We start from the raw sequence: 26,988 nt of genomic DNA, 5'->3' as shown, positions 1-26,988 counted from the left end.
TAAGAACTGCAGATTTTGCCTAAATTAACGAAAAGTACCACTTCTTTAGTGTGAGGGTAGGAGAGGAGCTGGCTGTCTCACCTGTGAGTTACCAGGCAATTCAAAAGTTGTACAAGTCTGGGCTGGAGAAGTAGCATTGAACTCTCCTCCCAGTTCAATGCTATTTCTCAACCAGAGTCATTTTTATTATGTCATCTCATACAAACTGATAAGAATGATACTTCATTAGAAGAAGGGACAGAAAGTGGAACAGTAATTTACAAGATAAATATATATGGGCAGTGGCCTCTCTGTGAAATCTTGGTTGATAATTGCTAAGTTACCCTCCCAGGAGGCTGTATCAGGCTGGCCTTCCACCCAGCCTCCCCTGGCCTCTAGCTCCCCTGAGTCTGCACCCCTCCCCTCCTGCTCTCCAGGCCCTTTCCTTACCTTGCTCTTAGTTCCAGCAGCAGTTGTCTCTCCCTTCTCTTTGGCTGTTGTGCTGCTCCTTCCACTCCAGCCTCTCCCCTCCTCACTGCCTGTCGTCTGCTGTCTCCCTGCTTGCTTATTCCACTCATGCCGTTTTTCAGCCTTTGTTGAAAATATATAGCATTAGGCTGGGCATGCGGTGGCTCATGTCTGTAATCCCAGCACTTCAGGAGGCCAAGGTGGGTGGATCACTTGAGGCCAGGAGTTTGAGACCAGCCAGGCCAACATGGTGAAACCCCATCTCTACTAAAAATACAAAAATTAACCAGGCATGGTGGCGTTCACGTGTAATCCCAGCTACTTGAGAGACTGAAGCACAAGAATCACATGAACCTGGGAGGCAGAGTTTACAGTGAGCCAAGGTCGTGCCACTGCATTCCAGCCTGGGCAACCCAGCAAGACTTTGTCTAAAAAAAAAAAAGAAAAGAAAAGAAAAGGAAAATAAATGGCATTGGAAAGAAATGCTTAGGATTTTTTTTTTTTTTCTTCTAAGAAAGAAAAAGGCGAAGTCTCGCTCTGTCCCCCAGGCTGGAGTGCAGTGGCGTGATCTTGACTCACTGCAAGCTCCGCCTCCCGGGTTTACGCCATTCTCCTGCCTCAGCCTCGCGAGTAGCTGGGACTACAGGCACCTGCCACCACGCCCGGCTAATTTTTTGTATTTTTAGTAGATACGGGGTTTCACCATGTTAGCTAGGATGGTCTCGATCTCCTGACCTCTTGATCCGCCCACCTCGGCCTCTCAGCGTGCTGGGATTACAGACGTGAGCCACCACACCCGGCTAGACATTTTTATTTACTTAATCATACTTTATATTCAATGTTAATTTAAAAATAAATGGAACTATTTTTTAAAAAGATTCTAAATTACCAAATAGATTATTGTTTTGTACCCTTCCCCCTTTGGGTTTTGTTTCTGTTTTTGTTTTCTGTGGGAAAAATCCTTTGTAGAGGCGGCACTCTGGGGGTGTGGCTGCTGCCACGTGGAGTGCTCTAGCAGAACAGAAAAGCCAACTTGCTGAGGTGATTCTATCCTCTTTCAGTTGCTGACTTTGGCCAGACAGGTGATGTGAATGTTCACACTGCCTGTGGAGATCTTAGAACCTGGGGTGGGTGGTGCGGGGCTGGCTCCTCTAAATGCACTTCCACGGTGGAGGCAGTATAAAAACACAGGCCAGACCTACACCGTCCAGAACGACAGCAAGGGACGTTGTCTCGAATCCGGTTTGGGGAGGGAAGCACTGTATGGCTGTGCACCACACTGCAGTCCATCCCACAGGGTCCCCTCACTAACCCCTGTTTCCCCTTCTTCCTCTTTTTCTTCCACATATATTTAGCGAGAGCTCGTGCTGTGGGCCTGCCTTGTCTGTCTGGATCCTTGGGCTTTTTGGGGAAGGGGATGGAGATTACTAGCTTAATTTTGCTTCTGAGACTCAGATTTTGCTTCTGTGACTGAGGTGGACCACATCCTCTAGAGGAAAGTGAAGGAAATGCCTCGTTGTCCTAGGGCTCGTCACTGATGTATAACCTCAGTATTTCCCTGCCCAAAAGATCATGCATTCGGTGTAGATTTTAAGAGACATTGGGAGTGGAATGTAAGCACATTTAATATTTTGAATGGGCCCATTCTCATCCTTGAAGCTATTCAGGTGAGCCTTGGAGAGTACCTTACTCTTCACAGGGTTTCCTTTTCCCTGAAGTTCTCTGCTAGAGGAGGCCTCACTTAAAGGTTCCCGAAAGCTTCGGTAGAAAGGAGACAGGTAGGGCCTAGTCTGCTTTTGTGTTGGGCTACTCTCTGATGCTATTTTTTTCCTTTACATCTAGAGTTAACTTGTAAGTTCTCTAGGGATTTTAACAAGATTTCCTTTATTTTAGAAGTACACAGATTAAATTTCAAACGATCAGCACAATCCCACATTCTCAAAATGTTGATTCAGTTGTTTAAGAATTTAAGATAATGTTGAGTCTTTAATAGTTTGACATACTGTTCTGAAGTTGCCAAAAGGCAGAGTATGTTAAATATTAATACTTGAGCTACCTGACGCAATGTAAGATACCTAGGTTAAAGGCATAGATGCCTGCTTTGTATGTAATAGCTGACCTTGGGGTCACTTGGATCTTGAGCCTCAGTTTCCCCTTTAAAGTGGAGGCAGTGGTAAGTGCCCCACCCCTCAATCCTTATGAGAGTCCTTGCAAGTGAGTGTTCTTAGGTGCTGGTGTGACCTGTTGGTCCAAGTAGAAGACTCTTCAGAAGGCCAAGTTACTCAGTAGTCTCCTCCTCATCTGAGATGGCCATTTTCATTTGCAGAAATCGTGCACCTACCATGTGCCAGTGGGTTTCTGAGAAACTCAGGTGTATAGTGCTTTAAGAATATGAAAAGCCTTAATTGTAGGATAGCCTTAGTGTCTTGAGATGTATTTGTGATACTGACATAGCCATACTTACCCCAAACATTGGCAGCCCTGGAGTAGACCGTGCACATACTGCCACATACCAGACACTAGTTTCACTACCACAAATCAGGTGCTCCTGACTGATTGTGGGTAATAGTAATAATACAACTGAAAAACAAAAGTAGTTTTGTTTTTTGTTTCACATCTTACTGCTGTATAAATCACAAATAGATTGTATAATTTTAAAAAATAATTTATGAAGAAACAAAGAGATAGTTTTTAAAAATAAGATAGAAAATATGAGACTTGTTTAAGTCAAAAATTCAAGTTAGCACTTCTTGCCTAGTGTCTTTAATGGCAGTTATACTTTTTGTGCCAGGAAGCCCTAGGCTTTGGCCAGGAGTTTGGAACCTATAGTGGTTTTGTGGGTTGAGTTCTAGGCCTGTGTGTCTGCTTTTGAGAAAATTCTTATTATTTGTTTTGTTTTTTCATTTCCCCCACCTCATCCGTAAAATGAGATTGTTACTCTATGGGCAGCTTTCAGTATTCTGTAGTAGACAGGATTTACGGCTAGAGTATTCCAAACTGAGACTCTGAAAATAATCCATATATTCACATGTGCCTTAGGAATGGTTTGTCCGCACATATATTTGCACACATAGACACGCACATACACAGACATACAGTCAATCCATATCTCTCTTCTGCCAGGAAGTTCTGCCATCCACCTCCCCGATACTAACCAAGTTAATTATTCCTGCTTCTGGGGTTCTTGTGTAGCTTGCATGTGCTTTTGCTGTTGCCTTTATTTTAATTTTTTCATTAATCTTTCCTACTAGTTTCTCATCCTCTAGATTTAGGATTATAACTTGTTCCTCTTTGCAGTTCCCAATGCCCCATAATTATTTGAATAACTTTCCTTTATTTGCCAAGTCTCAGACCAGAGGGGACACTGTTGTATCAGCGTTGTCTCTGCCCTCAGGCGCCTGATCTAGTGGTCAGCCTCCAGCTCTTCATTTCCATACAGCCAGTGTGTGGAGAATCCTCTCAGCTCTTTGGGCAGTGGCTAACAGAGACTGGATTTGGTGGTTAAAATTAACTCGGCAAGTGTTCGTTTCTTAGTGGTCTGAGTGCAGTGACTCAGAGCAGGGAAGCCTTTCAGAGGGGGCCACAGGTGCACAGTGTGTGTGGGCTAGGATGCTTTTGGTTACAAGTGACTGAAAGCCCAACTGAGAATCATCAGAGCAGTGGGGAAATGTGTCATTCTGCATGATGACGGGTCCTGACATAGGAAGTTTCCGGGATCTGCCAGTAGCTCGGAGCCGGAGTCTCAGGCATCTCAGGCTGTGTGTGTTGCCCCCTGGAGCTCTTAGCACAGGCACAGCACAGGTACAGCTGCCGTACGCATGCACAGTGGGCCTGGCAGAGGGGAGGCGCTTCCTGAGCTCCTCTTCTGTTTTCAGCTTTCATATTGAAAGGTTCAAACATACACATAAGTAGTGATAGTGCCATAAAGCGTCCCCATGTGCCATCAGCTCATTTGACAAGGCCAGTGCAGTTTTGCCTTTTTTCCCTCCTGCATCCCACTATTTTGAAGCAAAAGTTGGATTATTTTGAAGCAAATCTTAGACCACATTTGTTTAACTCTTAAATATTTTAAAAGATAGACTTTTTTTTTCCTTCAAAAACATAACCTTAAATAACATTGTCACCTCGTATGCCCCAAGAATCAGCAGTTCTCTCCTATCGTCAAACACCCAGCTGGTGTTCACTTTTCCCTGAATGTCTTTTTCCAAGAGCAGAGAAATGTTTTCCAGAAGCTTTCCTACAGACTCCCATCATGTTTCATTGTTGGAGAGTTGCGTTCCATGCTCCTGTGTGACCCGGCTGCTGGGAAGGGATTAGAATTATGTGACGGCCATACACTAAGGCTGTCCCTCCTGAGCTGAGAGAAGCTTTTCTTCCCGGAGGTGTGGATTTCAGTACAAAGTCTGTGCTTGTTGATGAGGACAGGGCAGTGGCTGTAACAGAGGTAGCCGGTGGTCCAAGGCATCCTGACACTAGGAATTCCCTTGACTAGATAAGAAAAGCCTGAGTTCTGCCTGAAAACTTTTGATTTCATCTTCACAGCACCTCACCTCCCTTTTTGCAGGCAGGCTGGCAGAGGGTGGCATCCAGTGGGCCTCCCCATGCTGACTGCTGGCCCTCTTGTTGAGTTAGGTCACGTTTTCAAAGCCTAAAACATCTTGAAACATATGATGACCATTGCTCATTCCGTGCTCTCTCCAGCTAGACAGAGCTCAGGAGGAGGGAGGAGCACCTCTGCTGCCGGCTTGCCAGAGCTCCCATGTGGCCCGCCACAGTTGTAGCCTGGGAGCCGGGGTGAGCTCTTGGGCCGGGCTGAGCTCTTGGGCCCAGCTGTGTGGGGTGCTGGGGTACCCATGCTCCAAGGCACTGGCTGCGGGGCTGTGCTGGGTTCTAGGAGGACAGGGTGGGTTTAGGGTCTCATCAGTTTATAGACTGCTTCCCTGTCCCGCACCCTAGGGCGGAAGCCTTCCTTTGAGTTTTTTCCTTTGCAGGAAGCCCTTATTTTGGCATCTGCATTAAGGTGCAGTGTGCTGGTAAGAATGTTGGCTTGCCCCAGAGAGGTAGGATTTTGGACCCCAGCCTGCCATTCCTGCTCTGTGGGCCTTGGGCAGGTGACTAACCTTGCCAGCCTCTACACCCTCCTCTGTGCAGTGACTATGAGGAAGGAAGGAACAATATGGTCGGACGTTGGAGACCTTAGATTCTGTAAAGCACGCGTATGAGACCTGGCAGAGCATGCTGCCTGTATGGGGCTCTTGTCTTTTTGCGGTCTTCATGGCCTGACACGTTGCGGTGCCTTTCTGGGGTGTGCCTGAGGGCTCAGCAGGGAGAGGCAGTGCGAGACCAGTGAGAGCCTGTGTAGAAGCGAATAGCTGCATTGTCCTTCAGTCTCGGCTGAATGGCTTTCATTTAAACCTCTTCTCTATTAGAGTGTCCTACTTTGCAGTACCGAAGAATATCTGTTCATCTGCAGTTCTTCAGTAAAGAATAGTTTAGACCCCTAAATGCTATCTGACCCTGTAACTTTCTAGGTCTAAGGAACAATTATTTTAAAGGATAAAGATATTGGTTTAAAAGATGTAGATAACACTAGCCATTGTGTTGATTGCTTTATAGGTACAAACTATAGGCCACAAACTGCTGGCGTAAAGCTGGTTTCAGCCTATAGATGTGTGGGTGTGTGTATGCTTGTGCCTGCAGAGTGTTTTAATTTTATATTTTGAATTCAAATGATTTTATATTTGGGAGATTTATATTTTTAACTTGTCTTGAAAGAATAGAAGGTCTGGTACAGCTGTGCTTCCATTCCTCTGTGGCCGGGTGGTGCTGGCCCGTCCGCCTGAACCTCTGCACCTTATCCCTCTTCTGTCCCTGCCTCCAGGGTTTCCTGCCAGTGCCATTCGTCACCCTGCACTCAGCCTGCTGCAGTCATTCACTCCTCATGTCACTGCCTGGCCTGTGTAGGCGTTTCAGTTCATTTTCACCTAGTAGGCCTTCAAATATTTGTTGAATGAAACTGTTATTTCTTCCAGTCCTCAGAGCAATCCTCAATTTACAAAGGAAGAAATTGAGACCAAAGGAGTTCTAGTGTTTTGTCTAAGGTTACACAGCTCCCTAAATGGCCAAGTAGGTCCTTAAGTCTACTTATTAATAATTCACTCTAAAGCTAGTAATTTTTCCAGTAAATCTCTTAAACGTTTATGGCCCAGACTTTCTAAGTAACTGACTGGGTATTGATTGTTCTTTAAAGAGATCACCCATTGAGATTTGCTCTGAGCAGATGTGTTATCCCTAGAAAATAAGCAGTGGTGATATACTTTAATAATAATATTCAAGTTATAGTAGCATTGACTACTTCTGTAATATGTGCATTTTTCTTTTTTTGTTTTTTTTGAGACAGCATCTTGCTCTGTCACCCAGGCTGGAGTGAAGTGGTGTGATCTTGGCTCACTGCAATCTCCACCTCCTGGGTTCAAGCGTTTCTTGTGCCTCAGCCTCACAAGTAGCTGGGACAAACAGACAGACACCACCATGCCTGGCTGATTTTTTCTTTTTATATTTTTGGTAGAGACGGAGTTTCACCATGTTGGCCAGGCTGGTCTCCCTCCAACTCCTGACCTCAAGTGATCTGCCTGCCTCGGCCACCCAAAGTGCTGGGATTACAGGCATGAGCCACTGTACCCGACTGCATTTTTCAATGTAAAAATGTTTCCTAACATTAGAAATTACTTTTTTTTCCCCCCCCAAAATAAACTGATAATCTGTGTTTGTCAGCTCTGGCTGCCATAACAAAAAGCTGTAGACTGAGTGAGTTAAACAGCAGAAATTAGTTTTCTTACAGTTTTGGAGGCTAAGTTCTGGTTGGGGCTCTCTTCCTGGCTTGTAGATGGCTGCCATCTCACTATGTGCTTATATGACCTGTTCTATGTGCCTACACAGCTCTCTGGCTTCTCTTATGAGGACACTAATCCTCTTAATTTTAGGGTCCTGCCATCATGACCTCATTTAACCTTAATTGCCTCCTTTTTTTCTTTTGTCTTTTGAGACGAGGTCTCACTCTGTCGCCCAGGCTGGAGTGCAGTGGCGTGATCTCAGCTCATTGCAACCTCTGCCTCCCAGGTTTAAGTGATCCTCCTACCTCAGCCTCCCAAGTAGCCGGGATTACAGATGTGTGCCACCACGCCCAGCTAATTTTTGTATACTTTAGTAGAGACGGGGTTTCACCATGTTTGCCAGGCCAGTCTTGAACTCCTGACCTCAAACTCGCCTGAACTCGAACTCCTCAACTTGAACTCGCCTGCCTGGGCCTTCCAAAGTGCTGGGATTATAGGCACGAGCCACCGTACCCGGTTACCTTCTTTTTTAAAAAAACAAAAAGCCTGAGTCTTGCTTTGTCTCTGAGGCTAGAGTGCGGTGGTAGGATTATAGCTCACTGCAGCCTCCAACTCCTGAGCTTGAGTGATCCTCCTACCTCAGGCCCCCCAAGCAGGTGGGACTGTAGGTGAGTACCAACTGGCCCAACTAATTCAGAAAAAATTTTTTTGTAGAGTTGGGTGCTCACTTTGTTGCCCAGGCTGGTCCCACACCCCTGGGCTCAAGCTGTCCTCCCACGTTGACCTCCCCAAGCACTGGGATTACATGTGTGAGCCTCTGTGCTCGGCCCTTAATTGCATCCTTATAGGCCTTATCTTGAAATATGTTAGAGAGTTAGGGCTTCATCATTTGAATTTTGGGAGCACACAGTTCAGTCCATAGCATGAGGTTTTGGGGGACAAGATAATGTAGCCTAAGATTTGCCTTTTTCCGCTGGAAGAGATAAAAATTATGAGTAAAGTTACCTGTCATGTAACACTGCTAAATCAGAGGGCTACCTTCAGTGTTTCAAACTGTAAATTTTTGTTTGTATTCCTACTTCTTTTCTCTCCATTCTGCACTACCTTGATGTTGTACTCCCATCTTTGCTTACTGAATTAAGCACAGCCTCCCCCAGTACCACCTGGCCTTGGTTCCATTTTATATTTTAAAAATGTTTTTCTTCCTATCTTTTTATTTGCAATTGTTTTTAACGTACAGAGAAATTGAGTGTATTTACCAGTTAACATTTGTCACATTTGTTCTGTATCTGTGTGTATACACATACATACATATACAGACACACACTTTTTTCTTGAACCATTGGAAAGTAACATGCAGATATAATTATTTTTTTTTTTTTTTTTTTTTTTTTTTTTTTTTCTGAGACAGAGTCTCGCTCTGTTGCCCAGGCTGGAGTGCAGTGGCACGATCTTGGCTTACTGCAAACTCCGCCTCCTGGGTTCTCCTGCCTCAGCCTCCTGAGTAGCTGGGATAACAGGTGCATGCGCCACCGTGCCCGACTAATTTTTTGTATTGATAGTAGAGACGAGGTTTCACCATGTTGGCCAGGCTAGTCTCGAACTCCTGACCTCGTGATCTGCCTGCTTCGGCCTCCCAAAGTGCTGGGATTATAGGCGTAAGCCACCGCGCCCAGCCTATAACGATATTTTAAACCCTACACATATCAGTGTGTATCATTTAATAACAAGGATATTTTCTTATATAAACTTGTCATTTTTCTCACCCTGGAAATTTAACATTGATACAGTGATGTGTAATATACAGTCTGTATTCAAATTTTCCCAGGTTAAAAAGAAAAAATCTACCCTGTCTCTCACACCTTATTTCGTATTTCATGCTGCTTTCTTAGTTTGTATCTGGTCTGGCCAGACTGGTGTGCTTCCTCTTCCTGAGGCATGTGCCGTACATGTCTGCTTTCGTGCCTTTGCACAGGCTGTGTCTTATTCGGAATCCGCTCATTCCATCTGGACCTGGTGAAATCCTGCTGTTCCAAGCACTTTGCAGTGGTTTTTCCTCATGTGGCATCCCTTGACATCCCCTAATGTGTTTGCTCCCTTCTTTAAACCGCAAGCTCTTTATGCTCTTGAATAATGTCTATTGCATCATGCCCTGTAATGAATGTAGAATTTTAGGACTTTTTAAAAATCTCCTTCTTAGGACTAGGGGCTTCTTGAGTATGGAACTTCATATAGCCTGTACTCTCCATTTTTGTTGCTCATTAAGTATTTGTTTAGTTGACTTAAACCCAGAGTGTTTCACATGGTATTTTATTTTTAGTATAATTTATTTATTTTTAGTGTTGTTTCTTAATTTGGAAAGATGGTCTGAAAATTCCAGTTTTCTGAAATTATCTTAAAGAATGCAAAGAACTAAGGATATGGACTTTACTGTGTATATAGGGATGGGGGTCCCACAGTTTTACTACCCTTTGACATTGTATCAGCAAAGTGAAAACTGTCAAACATGGCTTTCTCTAGACAAATGTATATAAGGATTATATTCACAGTTCCACTGGTAAAATGGTGATAAATTGGGGTGGTATATGGCCTGTTGTATCCCAGCAGGACTTGCTGGGGGATGACACAGAGCAGCTGTAAGATCTCTTCTTTTATATCTAGGTTCGAGATGCAGCAATAAACAGCTTAGTGGAAATTTACAGACATGTAGGAGAACGTGTGAGGGCAGATCTCAGTAAAAAAGGATTGCCACAGTCCCGGTGAGTGCAGATTTTTTGCTTTCTTCTGCTCTACCCCCCATTCTTTTCCAGTTAATATCTTGATTTGCAGTACTTTTTCTGTTGTGGTTATTTTATTCAAAGAATATACGGTTAGAGGGTAGTTGGAGATTTTGTCCAGATCATACATCAGGGGTCCCCTCCCATTCCACTTCCTCAGAAATGAGACTTTCTCACCCAGACTGGCCAGGTCCCATGCCACATACTGATTTTAAAAGCAATTGGTATTGAAAAATTCAGCACTCTTACAGTTTTATGGTTCTATATCTAAGATTCTGTATCTATATCTGTACAGACAGCACTTAGTATAGTAGGTGCCTAGAATACATTTGAATGAATGAAGCCATTCCAGGATGTGTTTGGATAAAAATTCATAAGTTATAATTTTAGAAATCATGTTTTAAATGTAACTTTCTGTTTTCATGTCATTCTCAATGTGTATAATTCCATGCAAAGGGATCAGCGTCTCATCAGACCCAAGACAACTGGAGTCCAGAAATGTGACTTTGTTATAGTCCAAATTTTTAAAATAGTGTAATGATCAGATATGTATAATTTTAACTGTGATGGAGAAACTTAACACCAAATTAATTCCAAACTTTTACCCTGGGTCATTCCTTTAAGGGGGAAAGTAGTGTTAAAATTCCAGACAGAACTGGAGTGGACTCACAGGGCAGCTTATCTGAGCCTGTCATTTTGTCTATGCAAACCCCAGAGGCCTAGAGACATGAAGTGACTTTTGAGAGATTACACAGCTACTAAGAGTCAGAACCAAGTTCAAAATCCTGTTCTTCGGACTTGCCTTTAATTTTCTCTGCCCTGTTTCACAAAATAGTTGATGGCGTACTGGGCATCTAGAAATGGTATGGAATACTGAAATATACAGGAGTTAACTGTCTTGATGTCTCTAAGGCAAATATGACAGCAGTGGGCCCCAGACCCTCAAGTGGCGGCTCCACGGGCAAACAAGTGGACTATGTTTCCTTGTGGTTGAGAGTCATGCCTGATCTGGAATTGCTCTCACCATCTGTGCACAGGATGATTAGATGGGAATAAAACTACTTTTCATGTTCTTTACAAAAGATAATCTGTGAGAATAGTTTTTTTTTTTTTTTTTTTGGAGACAGAGTCTCGCTCTGCCGCCCAGGCTGGAGTGCAGTGGCATGATCTTGGCTGACTGCAAGCTCCGCCTCCCGGGTTCACGCCATTCTCCTGCCTCAGCCTCCCGAGTAGCTGGGACTACAGGCGCCGCCACCACGCCCGGCTAGTTTTTTTTGTATTTTTTAGTAGAGACGGGGTTTCACCGTGTTATCCAGGACGGTCTCGATCTCCTGACCTCGTGATCCGCCTGTCTAGGCCTCCCAAAGTGCTGGGATTACAGGCTTGAGCCACCACGCCCGGCCTCTTTTTTTTTTTAATTCCTTTGTTTTGTGAACCTCAGCCTTCTGGTCTTTGAATATACGGTGAGAACAGAGGAGGAAAAAGAACTCAGCAGCAATACTGAACAATCTCTCAGGGAAAATTGGAGGGCACAGATGATCAGGGAAGGCATGATATCAAGGGAAGGGACTGTTAAATGACGAAGTCACCATGGTTGTTCAGGAAACAGGTCTTGAGAGTGAAACCCTGCCCTGCTGCAGGGCTGGCCTCACGCCATGCTGTGTAACGTGATGTGACCCCAGACCGTGAATCCACCATTTTACACAGTTTCCATCTTAACAGGAGGCTTCCTCTGTATGTTTGGAAAGTAACCACAGCAAACTAGCAAATCAGGGAGAAACGACATGGTAGGACCGAGATCTAGAGAGGTGAGAGTACAGGAAAGAGTTCATGCAGCCAGCCTGAGACTGCTGTCCTTAGAAAGGCCTGCTTACAGGCCTGGCCCCAGGCTGGTGTCTAGAAATGTGGGTTTGGGGAGGGCCCCCACCATTCCCAACAAGTGGGATAAGAGTGGCTCACTGTGTCAAACTGCACAGCACAGTGTGGTTTATGCTGGATACCTGTAACCTCTCTGCCAGTTGGTCCCTAAAGCCTGTTTCCACCTGGACTGGCTGCCTTCACTGCCTCTTGGAAACCCATCATCCTGACATCTCTTTGTCATACTGGGTCTTTGCTTCACCTTTCTCGGCAGGTGCATCTGCTGTTTCTTGGAGACCAGGCCTTTTCTTTCTTGGTTCATTCATTCATTCATTTGTTCATTTGTCCATTTATTTAATTTTAAAAATTATTTTTATTTGTTGTTATTATTTTTTGAGGTGGGACCTCACTCTGGTACCCAGACTGGAGTGCAGTGGCATGATCGTTGCTCACTGCAGCCTTAACTTCCTGGGCTCAAATAATTGTTCCACCTCGGCCCCCCAAGTAGCTGGGACTAGAGGTGCACGCCACCATGTGCGGGTAATTTCTGTATTTTTTGTGCAGATGGGGTTTTGCCATGTTGTCTAGGCTGGTCTCAGGCTGATTTTTTTTGAGTCACTGATTCAATCTCTTTACTTGTTAGAGGTCACTGATTCAATTTCTCTACTTGTTAGGGGTCTATTCAGATTTTCTGTTTCTTTTTGAAGCAGTTTTGGTAGCTTGGGTCTCTGTAGGAATTTAGTCATTTTATCTTGGTTATTTAATTGTTGGCATATAATTGTTCATAGAATTCCCCTGTAATCCTTTTTATTTGTACATGCTCAGCAGTGATGCCTTCCCTTTCAAGGTTTTTATTTGATTAATTTGAGCCTTTGCCCCTCTGGTCAGTCTGGTTAAGGTTTGTCAATTTTTGTCTTTTCAAAGAACTAACTTCTGATTTCATTGATTTTTCTCTTTTTCCTGTTGTATATATTTTGCTTATTTCACTCTAATCTTTACTTTTGATTGGTTTGATGTACTTGTCTTTTTCCAGTTTTTTAAGATGGTTATTGATTTGAGATCTTGTTTTAATGTGGACATTTACACCTATGAATTTCTAAGTACTGCTTTAGCTGTATTCCATAAGTTTTGATATGTTAATGTTTTCATATATCTCAAAGATTTTCTAATTCCTTTTTGTTTTCATTTTTGAGTTGTTACTTTGGAGTGTTTATTTGATTTCTACATTTTTTGATTTCTCATTTCTTTTTGTTATTAATTTCTGATTTTATCCTATTGTAGTTAGAAAAAATAATTTGTATGGTTTCAGTCATTTGAAATTCTTTTCTTTAAATTAAAAACATTTTTTTTGAGACAGAGTCTCACTCTCTTGTCCAGGCTGGAGTGGAGTGGTACAATCTTAGCTCACGGCAACCTCTGCCTCCTGGGTTGAAGCGATTCTCGTGCCTCAGACTCCCAAGTAGCTGGACTTACAGATGTACACCACTACACCTAGCTAATTTTTCTAATTTTAGTAGAGATGAGGTTTTGCCACATTGCCCAAGATGGTCTCGATCTTCTGCCCTCATGTAATCTCCCTGCCTCAGACTCCCCAAGTACTGGGTTTACAGGTATAATCCACCATGCCCGGCTTGAAATTTATTGAGGCTTATTTTTGTGGCCTGGCATGTGGACTCCTGGATAATGTTCCATGTATGCTGGGAAAGAATCTGTAAGCCAGGCCCAGTGGCTCATGCGTGTGATGCCATCCCTTTGGGAGGCTGAGACAGGATTGCTTGAGCCCAGGAGTTCAAGACCAGCCTTGGCAATGTGAGACCCCATTTCTACAAAAAAATAAAAAAATTAGTTGGGTGTGGTAGCATGTGCCTGTGGTCCTAGCTAGCTACATGAGATGCTGAGGCCGGAGAATCTCTCCAGCTTGGGAGGTTGAGGTTGCAGTAAGCTGAGATCGTGCCATTGCACTCCAGCTTGGGTGACAGAGAGAGACCCTGTCTCAAAAAAAGAAGAATCTGTATTCTGATACTGTTTGTTTGAATATCTTATAGATGTTTGTTCTAGTTGGATTATAGTGTTATTGAAGTCTTTTTATTTTCTTGTTGAGCCTCTTTCTGGTTTTTAAAATCCATTAAGGAATGTACATATTGAAGTTTCCAGTTAATACTGGTGAATTATCTATTTCTCTCTTCAGTTGTCACTTTTTGCTTCCTGTATTTTGGGCTCTGTTCTTAGATGCATATATGTTCATAACTGTTACTATTGTAACAATTATTTACATTAGGTGTATCTCCTAATGCTATCCTTCCCCCCTCCCCCCTCCCCACAATAGGCCTCGGTGTGTGATGTTCCCCTTCTTGTGTCCAAGTGATCTCATTGTTCAATTCCCACCTATGAGTGAGAACATGTGGTGTTTGGTTTTCTGTTCTTGCGATAGTTTGCTGAGAATGATGGTTTCCAGCTGCATCCATGTCCCTACAAAGAACATGAACTCATTCTTTTTTATGGCTGCATAGTATTCCATGGTGTATATATGCCACATTTTCTTAACCCAGCATGTCACTGATGGACATTTGCGTTGATTCCAAGTCTTTGCTATTGTGAATAGTGCTGCAATAAACATACGTGTGCATGTGTCTTTATAGCAGCATGATTTATAATCCTTTGGGTATATACCCAGTAATGGGATGGCTGGGTCAAATGGTATTTCTAGTTCTAGATCCTTGAGGAATCGCCACATCGTTTTCCACAATGGTTGAACTAGTTTACAGTCCTACCAGCAGTGTAAAAGTGTTCCTTTTTCTCCACATCCTCTCCAGCACCTGTTGTTTCCTGATTTTTTAATGATTGCTATTCTAACTGGTGTGAGATGGTATCTCATTGTGATTTTGATTTGCATTTCTCTGATGGCCAGTGATGATGAGCATTTTTTCATGTGTCTGTTGGCTGTATGAATGTCTTCTTTTGAGAAGTGTCTGTTCATATCCTTTGCCCACTTTTTGATGGGGTTGTTTGTTTTTTTCATGTAAATTTGTTTGAGTTCTTTGTAGGTTCTGGATTTAGCCCTTTGTCAGATGAGTAGATTGCAAAAATTTTCTCCCATTCGGTAGGTTGCCTGTTCACTCTGATGGTAGTTTCTTTTGCTGTGCAGAAGCTCTTTAGTTTAATTAGATCCCATTTGTCAATTCTGGCTTTTGTTGCTGTTGCTTTTGGTGTTTTAGACATGAAGTCCTTGCCCATGCCTATGTCCTGAATGGTATTAGCTAGGTTTTCTTCTAGGGTTTTTATGGTTTTAGGTCTAACATTTAAGTCTCTAATCCATCTTGAATTAATTTTCATATAAGGAGTAAGGAAAGGATCCAGTTTCAGCTTTCTACTTATGGCTAGCCAGTTTTCCGAGCACCATTGATTAAATAGGGAATCTTTTCCCCATTTCTTGTTTTTGTCAGGTTTGTCAAAGATCAGATGGCTGTAGATGTGTGGTATTATTTCTGAGGGCTCTGTTCTGTTCCATTGGTCTATATCTCTGTTTTGGTACCAGTACCATGCTGTTTTGGTTACTGTAGCTTTGTAGTATAGTTTGAAGTCAGGTAGCGTGTTGCCTCCAGCTTTGTTCTTTTGGCTTAGGATTGTCTTGGCAATATGTGCTCTTTTTTGGTTCCATATGAACTTTAAAGCAGTTTTCCAATTCTATGAAGAAAGTCATTGGTAGCTTAATGAGGATGGCATTGAATCTATAAATTACCTTGGGCAGTATGGCCATTTTTACAATATTGATTCTTCCTATCCATGAGCATGGTATGTTCTTCCATTTGTTTGTGTCCTTTTATTTCACTGAGCAGTGGTTTGTAGCTCTCCTTGAAGAGGTCCTTTACATCCCTTGTAAGTTGGATTCCTAGGTATTTTATTGTGTTTGAAGCTATTGTGAATGGGAGTTCATTCATGATTTGGCTCTCTGTTTGTCTGTTATTGGTGTATAAGAATGCTCGTGATTTCTGCACGTTGATTTTGTATCCTGATACGGTCCATCAATACCGAATTTATTGAGAGTTTTTAGCATGAAGGGCTGTTGAATTTTGTCAAAGGCATTTTCTGCATCTATTGAGATAATCATGTGGTTTTTGTCTTTGGTTCTGTTTATATGCTGGATTACGTTTATTGATTTGTGTATGTTGAACCAGCCTTGCATCCCAGGGATGAAGCCCACTTGATCATGATGGATAAGCTTTTTGATGTGCTGCTGGATTCGGTTTGCCAGTATTTTATTGAGGATTTTTGCATTGATGTTCATCAGGGATATTGGTCTAAAATTCTCTTTTTTTTGTTGTGTCTCTGCCAGGCTTTGGTATCAGGATGATGTTGGCCTCATAAAATGAGTTAGGGAGGCTTCCCTCTTTTTCTGTTGATTGAAATAGTTTCAGAAGGAATGGTACCAGCTCCTCCTTGCACCTCCGGTAGAATTCGGCTTTGAATCCGTCTGGTCCTGGACTTTTTTTGGTTGGTAGGCTATTATTGCCTCAATTTCAGAGCCTGCTATTGGTCTATTCAGGGATTCTGCTTCTTCCTGGTTTAGTCTTGGGAGAGTGTAAGTGTCCAGGAAATTAACCATTTCTTCTAGGTTTTCTAGTTTATTTGCGTAGAGGTGTTTATAGTATCCTCTGATGGTAGTTTGTATTTCTGTGGGGTCAGTGGTGATATCCCCTTTATCATTTTTTATTGCATCTATTTGATCCTTCTCTCTTTTCTTTATTAATCTTGCTAGCGGTCTATCAATTTTGTTGATCTTTTCAAAAAACCAACTCCTGGATTCATTGATATTTTGGAGGGTTTTTTGTGTCTCTATCTCCTTCACTTCTGCTCTGATCTTAGTTTATTTCTTGCCTTCTGCTAGCTTTTGAATGTGTTTGCTCTTGCTTCTCTAGTTCTTTTAATTGTGATGTTAGGGTGTCAATTTTAGATCTTTCCAGCTTTCTCTTGTGGGCATTTAGTGCTATAAATTTCCCTCTACACACTGCTTTAAATGTGTCCCAGAGATTCTGGTATGTTGTATCTTTGTTCTCATTGGTTTCAAAGAACATCTTTATTTCTGCCTTCATTTTGTTATGTACCCAGTAGTCATTCAGGAGCAGGTTGTTCAGTTTCCATGTAGTTGAGTGGTTTTGATTGATTTTCTTAGTCCTGAGTTCTAGTTTGATTGCACTGTGGTCTGAGAGACTGTTTGTTATAATTTCTGTTCTTTTACATTTGCTGAGGAGTGCTTTACTTCCAACTATGTGGTCAATTTTGGAATAAGTGCAATGTGGTGCTGAGAAGAATGTATATTCTGTTGAGTTGCGGTAGAGAGTTCTGTAGATGTCTATTAGGTCTACTTGGTGCAGAGATGAGTTCAATTCCTGGATATCCTTGTTAACTTTCTGTCTCGTTTATCTGTCTAATGTTGACAGTGGGGTGTTGAAGTCTCCCATTATTATTGTATGGGAGTCTAAGTCTCTTTGTAAGTCTCTAAGGACTTGCTTTATGAATCTGGGTGCTCCTGTATTGGGCGCATATATATTTAGGATAGTTAGCTCTTCCTGTTGAATTGATCCGTTTACCATTATGTAATGGCCTTCTTTGTCTCTTTTGATCTTTGATGGTTTAAAGTCTGTTTTATCAGAGACTAGGATTGCAACCCCTACTTTTTTTTTGTTCTCCATTTCCTTGGTAGATCTTCCTCCATCCCTTTATTTTGAGCCTATGTGTGTCTCTGCATGTGAGATGGGTCTCCTGAATACAGCAGACTGATGGGTCTTGACTCTTTATCCAATTTGCCAGTCTGTGTCTTTTAATTGGAGCATTTAGTCCATTTACATTTAAGGTTAATATTGTTATGTGTGAACTTGATCCTGTCATTGTGATATTAGCTGGTTATTTTGCTCAATAGTTGATGCAGTTTCTTCCTAGCATCGATGGTCTTTACATTTTGGCATGTTTTTGCAGTGGATGGTACCGGTTGTTCCTTTCCATGTTTAGTGCTTCCTTCAGGATCTCTTGTAGGGCAGGCCTGGTGGTGACAAAATCTCTAAGCATTTGCTTATCTGTAAAGGATTTTATTTCTCCTTCACTGATGAAACTTAGTTTGGCTGGATATGAAATTCTGGGTTGAAAATTCTTTTCTTTAAGAATGTTGAATATTGGCCCCCACTCTCTTCTGGCTTGTAGAGTTTCTGCCGAGAGATCTGCTGTTAGTCTGATGGGCTTCCCATTGTGGGTAACCCGACCTTTCTCTCTGGCTGCCCTTAACATTTTTTCCTTCATTTCAACTTAGGTGAATCTGACAATTATGTGTCTTGGAGTTGCTCTTCTCGAGGAGTATCTTTGTGGCGTTCTTTGTATTTCCTGAATTTGAATGTTGGCCTTCCTTACTAGGTTGGGGAAGTTCTCCTGAATGATGTCCTGAAGAGTGTTTTCCAACTTGGTTCCATTTTCCCCGTCACTTTCAGGCACACCAATCAGACGTAGATTTGGTCTTTTCACATAATCCCATATTTCTTGGAGGCTTTGTTCATTTCTTTTTCCTTTTTTTTCTCTAGACTTCTCACTTCATTTCATTCATTTGATCTTCAGTCATTGATACTCTTTCTTCCAGTTGATCGAGTCAGTTACTGAAGCTTGTGCATTTGTCACGTATTTCTCGTGTCATGGTTTTTATCTCTGTCAGTTCGTTTATGGCCTTCTCTGTATTGATTATTCTAGTTATCCATTCTTCCATTCTTTCTTCAAGATTTGTAGTTTCTTTGCGCTGGGTGCGTAGTTCCTCCTTTAGCTCTGAGAAGTTTGATCGACTGAAGCCTTCTCTCAGCTCGTCAAAGTCATTCTCCATCCAGCTTTGATCCGTTGCTGGCAATGAGCTGTGTTCCTTTGGAGGGGGACATGTGCTTTGATTTTTTGAATTTTTTGAATTTCCAGCTTTTCTGCCCTGCTTTTTCCCCATCTTTGCCATTTTATCTGCCTTTGGTCTTTGATGCTGGTGATGTACTGATGGGGTTTTGGTGTGGGTTCCTTTCTGTTTGTTAGTTTTCCTTCTAACAGTCAGGACCCTCAGCTGTTGGTCTGTTGGAGATTGCTTGAGGTCCACTGCAGACCCTGTTTGCCTGGGTATCAGCTGCGAAGGCTGCAGAAGATAGAATATTGCTGAACAGCAAGTGCTGCTGTCTGATTCTTGCTCTGGAATCTTCGTCTCAGGGGTGTACCCCACCATGTGAGGTGTGAGGTGTTGGTCTGCACCTAGTGGGGGATGTCCCCCAGTTAGGCTACTCAGGGGTCAGGGACCCACTTGAGCAGGCAGTCTGTCCGTTCTCAGATCTCAGCCTCCGTGCTGGGAGATCCACTGCACTCTTCAAAGCTGTCAGACAGGGTCATTAATATCTGCAGAGGTTTCTGCTGCATTTTTGTTTTTTGCTATGCGCTGTCCCCAGAGGTGGAGTCTACAGAGACAGGCAGGCCTCCTTGAGCTGCGGTGGGTGAGTTCGAGCTTCCCGGAGGCTTTGTTTACCTACTTAAGTCTCAGCAATGGCGGGCGCCCCTCCCTCAGCCTGGTTGCTGCCTTGCAGTTAGATCTCAGGCTGCTGTGCTAGCAATGAGGGAGGCTCCATGGTCCTGGGACCCTCTGGGCCAGGTGTGGGATATAATCTCCTGGTGTTCCATTTGCTAAGACCCTTCTTAAAGCGCAGTATTAGGGTGAGAGTGACCTGATTTTCCAGGTGTTGTGTGTCTCAATTTCCCTTGGCTAGGAAAAGGAATTCCCTTCCCCCTTGCCCTTCCCAGGTAAGGCGATGCCTCGCCCTGCTTCAGCTCTGGCTGGAAGGGGGGACCAGACAGACTCTAGTGAGATAAACCCGTACCTTGGTTGAAAGTGCAGAAATCACCATCTTCTGTGTCGCTCCTGCTGGGAGCTGGAGGCTGGAGCTGTTCCTATTCCGAGTCTTATTTGTTTATGCAGTCTGACTTTTAAAAACTTTTCATTGGAGTGTTTAATCCATTTATATTTAATGTAGTACTGGTAAGGTAGAATTTATGTCTGCAGGTGTGCTATTTATGTTCCATATGTCATGATTTGTTTCTTTGTTCCTCTGTTACTGCCTTATTTTGTGTTAAATAGATATTTTCTAGTGTAATACTATAACTCTCTGTTTATTTTACTTTTTTGGAGGGGCTTATTTGCGGTTGCTCTGGGGCTTACAATTAACATCTTAAACAGCCTAGTTAAACTGATACTATTTAATTTCAGTGTTAAAAAGCTTTACTCCTACTTAGCTGTCTTCTTCTTTTTTGCTGTTGTCATGTAAGTTATATCTTTATACATTATAAGCCCACCAATGCATATAGTTCTATACTTATTGCTTTATGCAGTTTCTTTTTAAGTTATGTAGAACAAGAAAAGAGTTAAGAACAAAAAGTACCTTTATACTATATTTTGTATTTACCTATGACTACATAGGTATAACTATATTTTTACTTATTTTCTTTATTTCTTCATGTGAATTTGAGCTGTTGTACAGTGTCCTTTCATTTCAACCCGAAGGACTGTTGCTTTTTGTTTATCTGGTAATATCTTAAGTTCTCCTTTGTTTTTGGTGGATAGTTTTGTTACATATAGAATTATTGGTTGATTGTCTTTTTAATTTCAGAACTTTGAATATATTATCTATTCTCACGCTGCTCCACTCTGGCTTTCATGGTTTCTCATGAGAAATCAGGTATTGACCTTTTTGAGGATCCCTTGTGCACAATGAGTGGGTTCTCCATTGTTGCTTTAAAGATTTTCTCTTTGTCTTCTCTTGTGACAGTTTGGTTATTGTGTCTAGATTTGGATCTCTTTAAGTTTATCCTGTTTGGAGTTGGTTGTTAAATATATAGATTGTTTTATATCAAATTTGTGAAGTTTTTAGCCATTATTCTTCATATCTTTTTTGATAATTTTTCAACGTGGTAGTTGCCTGAGGCAACAATAACAACTAGGGCAAAGAATCGGACCCAAAAAGTCTTTGAAAAGTACCATATGGCCTTGTCTTTTTTCTCTTTTCCTGGGACCTCTATTATGTGACTGTGTTGGTACATTGGTTTTGTAAGATGATCTCTTGGGCTCTGTTCATTTTTTTTTTGTTTCTGTTACTTAGATAGGATATAATAACAGTTGACTCATCTTCAAATTTGTTGATTACTTCTTGTCCCAGCTCAGATCTGTTGTTGAACTCCTCCTAGTGAATTTTTAATTTCAGTTATTGTACATTTCGTCTCCAGAATTTCTATATGGTTCTTTTAAATATATTCTTTCTCTTTGTTGTTATTCTCTATTTGGTGAGACATTGTTTTTGCACTTTAATTATTCAGAAATAGTTTTCTTTAGATCTTTCAGCGTATTTATATTAATTGACTTGAAGTCTTCATTGAGTTAAGCCAATGTATAGGTTTCCTTACAAATAGTTTTTGTTGACTGAATTTTATTTCCTTTATATGGGCCATATTTTCTTGTTTCTTTGTCTCACAATTTCTTGTTGACTCTGGACACTTTAAATAATATATTGTGGCAACTCAGGAAATCATATTCTTTCCCCTCCCCAGAGTTTTTGTTGTTACTGTTTATTGTTTTTGTTGCTTATTTTGGTCTAGTGACTTTCCTAAATGAATTCCTTAAAGTCTTTGTTCTTTATTTTATGTGGCCACTGAATTCTCTGGTTAGTTAGCTTAGCGATTAGCTAATGATTGCACAGAGGTTTCCTTAAGCGTGTTGAACCAGTAAGTCTCCCAGACTCTAGTGACTGGCTCTGTGTTTTGGGGGCATGCTTTCAGTGCTGTGAGAGGTGTTTTGTGACACCTCTGTCTTCCTTTTTACTTCCTGCTTGTTCAGAGTGTCAAAGTCAGCCAGTGGGGGACATTAGAGCCTTCAGGGGTCTTTCCTGGGCCTGTGCATTTGCATAGCCTTGCACATATACCTCCCAGATTCCCAGGAGTATGTCAGTATATTCGGAGTTTGCTGTGGACATCTCAATTTCTAGCCCCCGCCCTCTTTTCCTGTCCCCCCACCCCCCATTTTTGGTCAGTTTCTTTGCTCCAGTTGTTATTTCTGTCTCAGGTGTCCACCATATTGAACAGTTGTCACTGGTTAGTTTTGATCATCACCTCAGGGAAAAGGCCTCTAACATTGAACAAGCTCTAAGTCAGGTCAGATAAAGACAAGCCCTACAATTGGGCTCGCAGGGATGTGCCAGGTAGGTGGAATGATAGTTCTTTGGGAATGGGGACTTTTAGGGAGCTCCAGACTTGGGAGTTTCAGCTCTTTCTAGTGGCTGCCAGGCTGCTTGTTTTCTCTTACCATGATGGTAAGTTGATTTGGACAGTTTTTGCCAATGTTTTCTTTGCTTCTTTGAAGCAGATTTTCGAGGGTCCATACTCTGCCATTTTAAAGGGCTCCTCTCCTGTTTTATGATCACAATATTTTCTCTTATCTCTTTGGAAGCACTAATGACATTTTTTTGAAAACTTTTTCTTTCTCTTCAAAATCTCGTCTGTCCTCCAAGTTTGGATTTCTAAGTATGTGTTTATGTCGATTTCTCTTTTTCATGCTAGAAGCTCTAAGTATATGGATGCAGCTTATTGACTGAGATTGCTGTGTTTAAGTATTTGCTTCCAGGAAATTATTTAAAATGTATATATAAAATTTTCTAGGAAGGAACTAATTTGAACTAAATCTTATAGTAAAATAAATTCCAATTGGATTGAAGAGTTTAATATGGAAATTTAAATTCAGAAAAAGTAGGGGAAGATGGTAGTTATTTGTCAAACCAGTAAAGAAATTTATTTTAAATGGAAATCCAGAGATTTAAAATAAAACAATTTGGTGGCTTCAGAGGGTAATCATTAGTTATGTATTCAATGTCTTTGAATATATAAAACTCATCCCTTTAGATTTGTGTGAATCAGTAGTTCCCAAGAGAGACATTTTATATTTTTGTGCTCAGAGCTAGCAAACAAAACCAGTCCTTTCATTCCTAAGGAATGCTTTGTTGGTGTTAGAGTGTCTCTTTAGGTGGTAACCTTGATAGGAGCTGTTGTAGCAGCATTAATGAGCAGAGAATGAGGGAGCTAGTGAGACAGGAGTGTGAAAGCAGAGGGAATTCTGAATTAAGGTGCACATACCAATAATAGTTATGTTTATAGTGTTCTCATACCTAGTTGTTCAGGCCTGCCAGGTCGTGGGTAATGTGACCGCAGTGAGCATGCCTTACCACTGAGAACGAATCCACAGACTCCGTACACAATTACCATTTAGAATGCTGAATACTCTCCCAGGAATGGGAGAAATACTTGCCCTCTTCCAGTAATTTCAGGAACAACCAGACTAGAGGTATACCTTGGCTCCAACTTACAAACTTGCAGGCATGCTCACATCAGAGGCTGTGGTTGTGACACAATCAAGTAGTGCTTTAGTGAGGGCATGCCCTGGCAACCTGTGTCATGATGTTATTTATGAGTTTGTCAAGCCGTTGAAGATCTTTGTTACTTTAAAAAAGGGAAGATAATGGAAACATCATAAGAAACACAATCATGTAAGGCATCTTTCCAGTTCTTTAGTAACTGCTGGAGTTGAAAGTGAGTTATAGTTTTACTCATTTCTGGTCCTGAGATGGCAGTTGGAGTTTTATTCAGTGCCAGTTTTAACTAATGGGTAGCGTCTGCCTGGAATAGTTTTGAGAAGGATTCTGAGGGAACATCTGGGCTTGGTGGAAAGATGGCTTGAAAAGATTGTTGGTGTCACCTATGGAATGGGGAGAGGCAGTGCATCAGGCTGGTTCATCCCCTTCATTTGCTGATGTGTAATTTTGGCCTCTCTGTTACTTAGAGCATGAGCTCCAGAGGGTAAGAACTCACTAGCTCGGTGTTGGGCTCATAGTGGGCACTCTAGTTTTGAGTGAATGAACAAATGAATGAACAAACACCAGAGCTTGTGTGAATACCCACAGTTTTCCAGAGTGAGGAGTTAGGTTTCAGCTGTCTAACATAGAGATGTAACTCCTGAGCGAGCATCTGCATGGCATATGTAGTGCTTGATACAAATACCAAGAGAGCATAGCTCACATCTATACCCCTGAGGAGCTTCCATTCGCTTGAGAAGAAAAGACAAACATGTTTGAAATGATGAGAGCTGGCAGGATAGGATGGTGTGCTAAAAAGCACTAAAATGTCCCTAAAATTGAAGGCATAGATACATTACTTTGGAATCTCAACACTTACTCCAATATACCTGTGCTGTGCTTGAGAAAACCTCTTTTTTCTTTTTCTTTCTTTTTTTTTTTTGAGACAGAGTTTTGCTCTTGTTGCCCAGGCTGGAGTGCAGTGGCGCAGTCTCGGCTCACTGCAAGCTCCACCTCCTGGGTTCAAGCGATTCTCCTGCCTAAGCCTCCCTAGTAGCTGGGATTACAGGCACCCACCACCACATGCAGCTGATTTTTTGTATTTTTAGTAGAGATGGGGTTTTACTATGTTGGCCAGGCTGGTCTCGAACTCCTGACCTCAGGCAATCCACCTGCTTCAACCTCCCAAAGTGCTGGGATTACAGGTGTGAGCCACCACGCTGGGCTCAAGAAAGCCTCTTTTTTAACTTTTTCTATTAAGTATGATTGCATTCTCCCACCTTTTTCTTTCATTTTTGGTGTCACTAGGATGGAGTATTTAGACTGGTTAAGGAATTTTGCTTTAATTTAAATGCCAAGGTGAAATGATCCATTAATAGAAAATAAATGTAATACAGATTTTTTTTAAGCTGAAGATTATCCAGTCACAGCATTTGTTTCTAGAGAAATTATTTCTAGCATTTTTGGATTGAGCATGAATCACAGCAGGAAGCACAAGCCTTTGTAATGTACTATTAGTGCATTTTGAAAAGCTCCATCCTAAGTAATTGATAGTTTGCGCTAAGAGAGAAATAGGAGAAACACACACTTCTCATAATATATACATTTTGTGTAGAGTAGTCAGTAATGTCTGAGAGCAGGGGCTCTGGATTACTACTCTCAGGGCTAGAATCTCCACCCCACATGTATGTCACCTTAAGGAGATTAAGTGAGCTCTTTCAGATAGACTTCTAGGCCCATTCTTTACCCATAGTAAGTGCTCAGTTATTGTTGGCTATTGTTAATGTTATTGATTTAGTCACTGTGTTTCGTTCTTAGGTGGGTCTGTATCATTGATTTTTGGGGGGCGGTGGGGATCAACTTCACATTAGCATTTTAATGTAATTGGCTATGAGCAGTGATGGTTTGTTTACATTTTTGCTTTCATACAGATTGAATGTAATTTTTACAAAATTTGATGAAGTCCAGAAATCTGGAAACATGATACAATCTGCAAATGGTGAGTAGAAAAAGCATTCTCTGCTTTTGCTTTTTCAGTTTTACATTTGTATCATTTATGTTATATGTGAACAGCTGAATTAGGTAATTTAGTAAGAGTTTCTAACTCTTAAAACTTAACCTCCATTCACCCAGTTTTCCAGGCCAGAAACAGTGGAGTGAATCATCACTGACTTTCATAACCTGTACTGAATTTAACTAATCCTGTTGGCTTTACTTTTAAAATTGCATCCTGAATCCCAGGAACTCTCATCATCACTGCTACTGTCTTCCCAGCGCAAGCTGTCATAGTATTTTACCTGGGCTCTTGTGTTTCCCTCCTAAACAGTATCTTTTCTTCTACTGTTTCCCCATACCTAAAGTCTGTTTTTCATATAGCAACCAGAGTAATCCTTTCAGAATACAAGTCAGGTGATGTGAATCTTCTTCCTAAACCTCCAAAGGCTTCCCATCACACCCAGGCTGCAATTCAGCAACTCACCATGGCTCACTGGGCCTTGAGTGATCTGGCACCCATCACCATTCTGATGTCATTTGAATTGTTCTTTGTGAAAGTTCTCTTTGCTCTAGCCACGTTGACCTCCTTGCTAATTTTGAACATTTTGAGCATCTCCTGCTTCAGGACCTCTGTGCTTATAATTCTTTCTGCCTGAAGTATTTGCCCTGTGGGTATCATTGTGGCCTCCTCCCTCCTCCCTCATGCCATGAAGATCTCACTTCATACAGTATCACTGCATTACTGAAGGCCACGGGAATAGCACGCTCTGTGCCTCACCCTGTTGGAGGGTTCTTCTTAGCGTGTATCACTAGAAAAGTATGTGTTTACTCATGAGAGCAGGACCTTTACTTTATTCCCTTTATTGTTCTTTATTTGTTTCTCAATGAGCGTGAGTTCAATGCCTTGAAGAGTCCCTGGCTTGTGATAGGTGTGCAGTAAGTATTGTTGAATAAATAAAGTAATGATTTTGATGTGAATCGTAACCTGTTGTTTCCGGTTCCTGTATTTCTTTCCCTATACTTTGTGATGATATTTGAGAACTAGTGGGTAATTCTTGTGAGTCCAGGAGAGGAAAAGACAGGAATGAATTACTCCTGTATGAAGGAAAGAATATCAAAAAGTTAATTGCTGAGAAAAACTTTTCTAACTCTGGATACCTCATTGTATCATAGCTAGGCTATTTTAGAATTTTTAGGTATATTAGATTACAACCAGTACCGAATTCATTAATCATGTTGGATTTACTTTTAAAACTGTACCCCGAATCCCAGTAATTCTCCTCATCACTACTCCTGTCTTCCTAGTACAAGCCTTCACATTTTGAATATCTTGAGATTGTAAAGAAGAGTCTGAGTGCTTTTCCTCAAAGTAAGTTGGTACATAGGGCAGAGCGGGTAACCGAATGCAAGGCTTTTGACTTGCGCTCTGCTGTGTACCTATTATTATTCCAGAGGATTTTTTCTTTGAACAACATGTTTCCTATATAAAATGCTTAAAGTGATCTAAAAATGCTTCCGTTAATCCTCCTTATCTCTTTTTCGTAGATCGTAAAAAATAATAGAAAACGAATATCATAATTCAGCTATTACCATTAAAAATCATTTTTGCTATATTAGTTCATTTTCCTATAACAGTATAATTTGTATATAACTATGGTGTAATTTTCTCTACCCTGTACTTTAGTGTACATA

The 26,988-nt window shown here is 41.6% G+C and overlaps 1 protein-coding gene and 1 long non-coding RNA gene across 7 annotated transcripts in view; one reads left to right on the top strand and one right to left on the bottom strand.

Annotated features, from left to right (window-relative positions):
• CLASP1 (cytoplasmic linker associated protein 1) overlaps positions 1-26,988 on the top strand; it is a 310,910-nt gene that overhangs the window by 125,721 nt on the left and 158,201 nt on the right. For all 6 annotated transcript variants that reach the window (XM_050751936.1, XM_050751937.1, XM_050751940.1 and 3 more), the window contains exons 7-8: positions 9,942-10,039; positions 25,233-25,300. In XM_050751936.1, the coding sequence (XP_050607893.1) occupies positions 9,942-10,039; positions 25,233-25,300 (166 nt within the window). The remainder of the gene's footprint in view (positions 1-9,941; positions 10,040-25,232; positions 25,301-26,988) is intronic.
• On the bottom strand, positions 435-25,817 carry LOC126932781 (uncharacterized). The gene is made up of 3 exons (XR_007718314.1): positions 25,781-25,817; positions 2,912-3,027; positions 435-570 (listed from the first exon to the last, which is right to left on the bottom strand). It is a non-coding gene; the product is annotated as an uncharacterized LOC126932781 (long non-coding RNA).

This window comes from Macaca thibetana, chromosome 12 (assembly GCF_024542745.1).
Source record: "Macaca thibetana thibetana isolate TM-01 chromosome 12, ASM2454274v1, whole genome shotgun sequence".
NCBI classification, from domain to species: Eukaryota; Metazoa; Chordata; class Mammalia; order Primates; family Cercopithecidae; genus Macaca; species Macaca thibetana.
The sequence above is the reverse complement of the archived record's forward strand: the minus strand, read 5'-3'. Positions and strand labels throughout refer to the sequence as shown.